We start from the raw sequence: 6,776 nt of genomic DNA, 5'->3' as shown, positions 1-6,776 counted from the left end.
AGATGACCTATCAGCTTCAAAATGTATTTTACTGTGGTAGATAACTTGTTAATAAATTTTAGGCATAAAATATATTATTGATTTTTATAAACAAAGTTGAAAATTGCTAAAGGTTATTCACCCCACTTTATTGTACTTATGCCCAATGCCCACTGATTCACAACTCCTCATCTCCCCCTCAGCCTCTGCACCACCACCCCAGTCTTACACTGGATTGGCTATTTTAGATGACTCACATACAGGAAATCACGATGTATTCATTCATTTGTACATGTTTTAGTCTACTTGATAATGAATTCAAAAAGTCAACAGAGAATGGAAGAAATACTTGCAGATCATGTATCCAATAAGGTTAATGCTTAGGTAAAGAAGATTTCTACAACTCAAGAGAAATAGGTATACAAGCTAGGCTGTGGTGGTATATACCTTTAATCCCAGTACTTGAGAGGCAGAGGCAAGTGGATTTCTTTGAGTTCAAGGCCACCCTGGTCTACAGAGTGAGTTTCAGGACAGCTAAGGCTGTTACACAGTGGAATCCTGTCTTGAAAAACCAAAAAAGAAAAAAAGAAATAGATATACAAACCTCAATAACATAACTAAAAAGGGACCTTGAACTTAAATAGATATTTCTCTAAAGAATGTATACAAATGGCCAACATGGACATGAAAATGTTTAATGTCAGTATCTACCAGTGACAGGCAAACTAAAATGTCACCCGAGGCCTGTCAGAAGAAGGTAATTGAGAGAAGGACAAGAGATAGCAATGGGGTATGAATACAACCAAAATACATTATACACATGCATGAAAATGTCATAATAAAATCCATTATGTACAAGTAACAGATACTAACAGGTAAAAAATGAGAAATGAGAACATTTTTTGTGGTCTAGTAGTGAAACTGGGATCTTTGTACACCATTGGTGGGAACGCAAAATGGTATGTGCAGCCTCTACTTAAAAAGAGCCTAAGTGATCCAGCAGCCTGACCTCTGGATATATATCAAAAAGAATTCAAATCAGGATCTGAAGTGACAACCCCACTCTCATGTGCATTACAGCATGAATCCTGCTGTGAAGGTATGGAAATGCCTAGAAGCCCACAATGTAAAGATAAAATTCATGTTCATACATAAGGTGATTCCACTTTCCAAATGGAGAGATACAGTGCAGTAAATTCCCAATTAAGGTAGTTGCCTAGCTTGTCAAGGATACTTGAGTAAGTCCGACCACAGATTCCTGGAGGATGGAATACATGCATTTAGTGGTGTATATGTGCTAGGTAGTGTGTGTGACAGCTGAAAGCATCTAGGATTTTCAGAAAAGGAAGATTTTATTTTTCTTTTAGGAAAGCTATTGTGTGAAATTTTATGGGATACGATAAGTGAGAGAAATTGAGTGTGAATAAGGTGATTGTATAGCTAAGTTTATCAATAAAGAGATCACTTATCTGAACTGTCCTTATTACATTGGCCAGTAAAGAGCTAGAAAATTCAAGGTATGGAAGTATCCTAGTCTTCATCAGCTAAGCACTTCTTTCAGCATGGCTCTTGGGCAATGAGGTTCTTCAACTGCTTTGTTGTTGTAATATATACATATACATACATATATATATATGTATGTATGTATGTATGTATGTATGTATATATATAATTTGCTGGGGAAGTCCCAAAATTAAAATAGAAGACATGGAGGGCCCTTGGGTGTTCTTTGTTCCAGGTTAGGCTATCTAGGTGACACCTATTCTGGCAGTCAGCCACTCTAGGAAGGTAACAAACACTTCTTTATCTAACTGGAGCCTACCCTCACACAGAAGTACCTAGAGTCCTTAGGGCTAAACACAAGGAGCCTCTCAAGTGTAAACACAAGGAGAAATGCTTTGAGAGCGACATTCCTGAAGTTGTATCCCCAGTGTATTTAAGAAGCCATGGTCAGAATTGAGAGATACGAAAAATGTTATAAAGTTTGGAATCATGTTGAGAACACACTCAGAGGGAGAGTGTCTGCGCTGTTGAAGGGAGGTTTCCATCACTGTCATACCATGTACAGACTCTACCTGGTTCATCACTATCTCACATTTCATCTGCATCTTATCTAAATAGGAAAAGATTTTTCAGTTTTAATATTCTAAAACATGAAATTTAAAAAGATATGAGTGCTGGTGGTTAAATCTCAAACCCCGGTGTTGTGGAATAGTTGTATGCTGTATGAATATGTATTGCTGTCATTGGTGTAATAAAAAGCTGAATGGCCAATAGCTAGGCAGGACAGGATAGGCAGGATTTCTGGGGAGAGAGAGGAAGAGGATAGAGGAATCTAGGTGCCCAACTTCAACAGTAGATTCAGAATAAGTTGGATGCATCATACTAAGAAGGAATAACCAAGCTACATGGCAGAATGTAGATTAAAAAAATAAGAGTTAAGTTATAAGAGTTAGTTGGGAAAAAGCCTAAAGTAAATCCAAGCTTTAATAATTAATGATGTCTCTGGGTCATTTCTTGAGGGATGGTGGTTTAAAGACAGTCCAACAAGAAAGCTTGCTACACCCCAGCAGCAGGGGAGCTGCTACAGAAACTCCACCTGTCTTTCAGAAAAAGAAAGAAACTGAGGGAGATGGGAAGCACACCTGCTTTAAAGCGATGCAGAGATTTTGGAAAGAGAACTTGTGATTAAAATTACATTGTGAATGTCATCGGTGTTACTGACTTTTCCACTTTGGACAGGTCATAAGGTAAATTCAATACTATGATGTGCTAGTAGATTCTATCAGAACCATAATAACATATGCCAAGTATCATTAAATTACACATTTCCAATGAAGGAGCTTTTGTGGAATATGAATTTTATCTCATTAAAACTGTTAAAGAAATGGGGATGAAATACGAAAGAGAAAGGTTGTAGGTAACAGGTGCGAGTCTCTGCCCTGCAATGTTCACGCTCACCTTTGGTTTGATTTGCTCCTTCTAAACAGGTGATCAGCTCACTCTCATCTCAGACTGTGCAGGGACAAAACACATTAATGAATGACATATGAGGCTTATGTGTCCTGGAACCTGGTTTCTGCGAGCCTTGTTTCTGTACTTCTAGAATATTAAAGACTCATGCTCAACTATGGGCAATGATCTAAAAGAATCAGGGGTACCACAATGGAGCTATTCTCTCTCTCTCCTCCCCCCCCTCTCGCTCTTTCCCTCCCTGCTCCCTCTTTCCTCTTTCTCCCTTTCCCTACTCTGTAATGTCAAATTGTCACATAATCCATTAAAGCAAAATTTAGCAGTATGGTGACATAGTATAATTTGCAACGTTGTTCAACCATCACTTTATATCATATACATATACACACATACATATTACATGTATATTTTTCCAAATTCTGAAAGCATGTAGAAATGAAAATAGCTACTGATAATAATTGCCTTTGGAGAAGTTTTGAGTTCTAGGAACCTGATAGAAAGTATTGCTATTGAGTATGGGTGGTAGATTAGAGATGTTGAATCCTCATCACCAAATGCAAAATTCAATAAAGTTCAATAACATTGAAATGGCCATTAATTTAAAGCATTCCTCCTTGTGGTTTATGTATTTAAACAATATTTTAGTTGCTTCAATCCTATCATGAGACAGATGGCTGGGCAGCGCTCCAGGCTGAAGGATCATACACTTGTCACTTCAGGTGAATTTAGTTTAAGTACCATGTTTTCTAAAGTTCCTACAAGGGAATGTAAGTTAACCAAAGCCATTGCCTCTGCTTTGTATGCTTCTTGATTTTGTTGTGGAGTTTTGTCTTCTATTTCTGAGAACAACTGCTTATCACAGCCCAATGTAAGAAGGATGCGGGGGCTTTGAGAAGAAATGAAAACCAAGGTCAATCAAGATAAATAGTGCCACCCATGTTCCAAGTGACATACACCATACTTGACAACCAGAAGGATCACAGTGGTGTTGAAAATGGAGCTCAAGGGAAATCATTACCATAACAAAGTTTCTTAAAATTTTAAAATAATGCCACATTTTTCTTTGGGATGATGCTTAGTTTTCTTAAAAAAATATGTAAGAATTCCAAAACCAAAGGTCACAAAGCATTCCACGAGCAACTTTGTTCTGTTTCCAGCACGTCTTCTGGAAACACAGTAAATGAAATCATCTTGTCTACAACAGTGTTCTGGGAGAGATTTCCTGATTTCTCATTCCAAGACAAAGAAAGACTAAAATCACAAACCAAGAAAATTTTCTCCAAGACAAACTGTACTGTTTGAATGAACCTCCTCTCAGTTTCATGAACGACTGTGGTGGAGTTATTTTTAACTGGGGACAGAACATTCATTCTGGAACATGTTCAGAACCTTAAGTTTGTTGAGAGCAGAATCTGTCTTGCTGATGAAAAAGACATTGCAACCTCAGTGTCTCATCCACACTCAGGTGCAAAATCCTTTACAGACCACATAGTACTTTTTCAGGACTCAAAATCATCTACATGGGGAGAAGTGTGGACTTTGGATTCCTTTCAATCACTGCTAAAAGAGCATGTGCCAGACACCATCAAGAATACACACTTTGTGTTTCTGCCCATGCACATTTATTTATAATAATGAGCCTTGATGATACCAACTGGATTCTATTGCTTTTATTGATTAGTACTTTCATTAAACAATGTTAGCTGAGTTAGGATGATTAAGAAACAACTAATATTTTTGAACTATATGCATCCTTATATGTAACTTATAGGAATGATCTGATCTTTTATGATAGCAGTCAATTCTCAAATCGCACAAATACTAAGCAATGTATATTCCAGCCAACGATCACGTCTCTGTAAGTCACTCAGTGTGACTTACACACCATTGCTACATGGCCGTAAGTGCTTACAGAGTTAAGACAAAAGTCAAGGCAAATAGGAAAATTATCCTCTTTCTAATGGTTAGTGCTAGCGAGGCTCTCAGAGGTGGGTGTCAGCAATGGGTATCCTCCTGAGTTCCACAATCTGGGAGTCAGTCAAGGTACCTCCCTCCTGGCTGCCTTGTCCAGATTCGTTGTCGCTGACACTGAGACCAGCACCTGGAATGAAGAAGAATGAACGCTTAAGTACAAGCTATTAGTACAGAAATTCTTAATGGTCAAGTCACATTAAACCAAAACATTTTATTTCTATATTATTAAAAGTCTAGGCTATTTATTTGGAATAAACAGCAAATACTTTAAAATTATAGAATCATACTTTAAATTGAAGCTACTTTTGTAGCTTTTAGAAGTTCATATTGATTTCTAAAGGTATAATGTTGGGCCTCTCATGTTTTCATTTTGTTTTAAGACAGATTCTCACTATGTAGCCCAGGCTGGCCTTAAATTCACAGCAACCCTCCTGCTTCAGCCTGAGTGCTGAGATTACAGGAGTGAGCCAGTACACTTGGCTTTCTCTATTTTTCTTGTTGCCTTGTAATAGACAGGTATAATTTGTAATAGAGAATAGGGTTTCTCAATGAAGGGCTTATCAAAGTAGAAAATCAGGCAAGTTACCAGACTTTTTCATTAGTGGGGTAGAAAACATAACCACCAAGCTACTGAGTCCAGTAGCCCGATGGGGGATGCTCAGTGTTTCTTAGTCTGAGAAGACAGGCAGATGTGCAGGAGGGAGTCTACAGGATGTCCTATCAGTGCCCCGAGGAAACCGGCCCTGAAGATTGACCCTAAGGACATGTGAATAACACAGTGCAAACATTCTCATCAGAAACCCAGGAAACTGGCTGTTCTTAACACATGCAACACCTCAAGCTTCTGTTTCGAAGATTTTCTACTAGACACTACTTTTCCCTTCACAGTGCACATAATTTAAAACTATACTAGGTTCTTTTCTTCTCTAATATGGGGACTGTATTTACGCTTGTGTTCTGTCTCTCTACATACACACAGGCATGCACACATTCACACAGTGAGGGAGACAGAGAATACAGTGGCCACAGAGTGGGCTGCTATCAGTGACCTGGTGCTTCCCCCACTGCTGACCACTCAACTTGGCAGAAAAAGAAGCCACTACGTCCCTGCCAATTCTTCTGCTAGTAACTATGGGAAGGAGGTTGCTTAGAACCAGGAGTCCATGTCCACTCCTTCTAGCCAAGCCCCACCTCACCTGGTCTCGTTCTTCACACCATCCGCCTTATTCCTTCTATGCTTTTGGGTCACATAAATTGCTCACCCCCTGCTCAGATCCCTTGGCTCTTTGCAGATCTTTTCTGTTTTTACTCCTGTCTGTTTCTTCCACTATTTAGGTACTGGGGACCTCTACAGGAGATCTATACATACTATTAAAGCACGGCCCTGCTTGCTCAGTGTCCTTCCCTTCCTGTCCTCCACCCCTTTTATCTGGCTGCCTGTGCTCTGCTATGAACATCAGTCCAAGCACTCCCCTCAATGCCTGTAGAAGCACCATGATTCGCTTTCCAAATGTCGGTCTTTCCTGTGGATTGCATCCTTCCCATTGCTCTGATTCACACTCATAGAAAGTACATAGTTCATTACAGGTGTTTGGTAAATGTTTTTGGTGTGTACTCAGAAACCAGGTTATGAGTCCACCTCCATCACCTTGTGGCTGGGCAGCCCCTTGGCAAAAATTGAACCACCCAAACATCTAGGTCACATCATAGTCATGGTGCAATTAACAACCAGGTGCTAGCAGAATATCTTGTGAACATACGCCTTAATTTATTGTATATATACATTCCTGTGTAGGAGTGTGTACACACACACGTGTGCTTGTTGTAGCTAAAGGCCAATGTTAGGTGTC

At 39.2% G+C, this 6,776-nt stretch overlaps 1 protein-coding gene across 1 annotated transcript in view; it reads right to left on the bottom strand.

Annotated features, from left to right (window-relative positions):
* Nucleotides 1-4,628: 4,628 nt before the first annotated feature.
* Adgrv1 (adhesion G protein-coupled receptor V1) overlaps nt 4,629-6,776 on the bottom strand; it is a 550,578-nt gene continuing 548,430 nt past the window's right edge. The window contains exon 91 of the mRNA XM_057789515.1: nt 4,629-5,053. Within this exon, the coding sequence (XP_057645498.1) occupies nt 4,935-5,053 (119 nt within the window). The 3' untranslated portion in view covers nt 4,629-4,934. The remainder of the gene's footprint in view (nt 5,054-6,776) is intronic.

The sequence above is a fragment of the Chionomys nivalis genome, chromosome 15 (assembly GCF_950005125.1).
Source record: "Chionomys nivalis chromosome 15, mChiNiv1.1, whole genome shotgun sequence".
In the NCBI taxonomy this organism is placed as follows: Eukaryota; Metazoa; Chordata; class Mammalia; order Rodentia; family Cricetidae; genus Chionomys; species Chionomys nivalis.
This window is presented reverse-complemented; position numbering and strand designations above follow the sequence as displayed.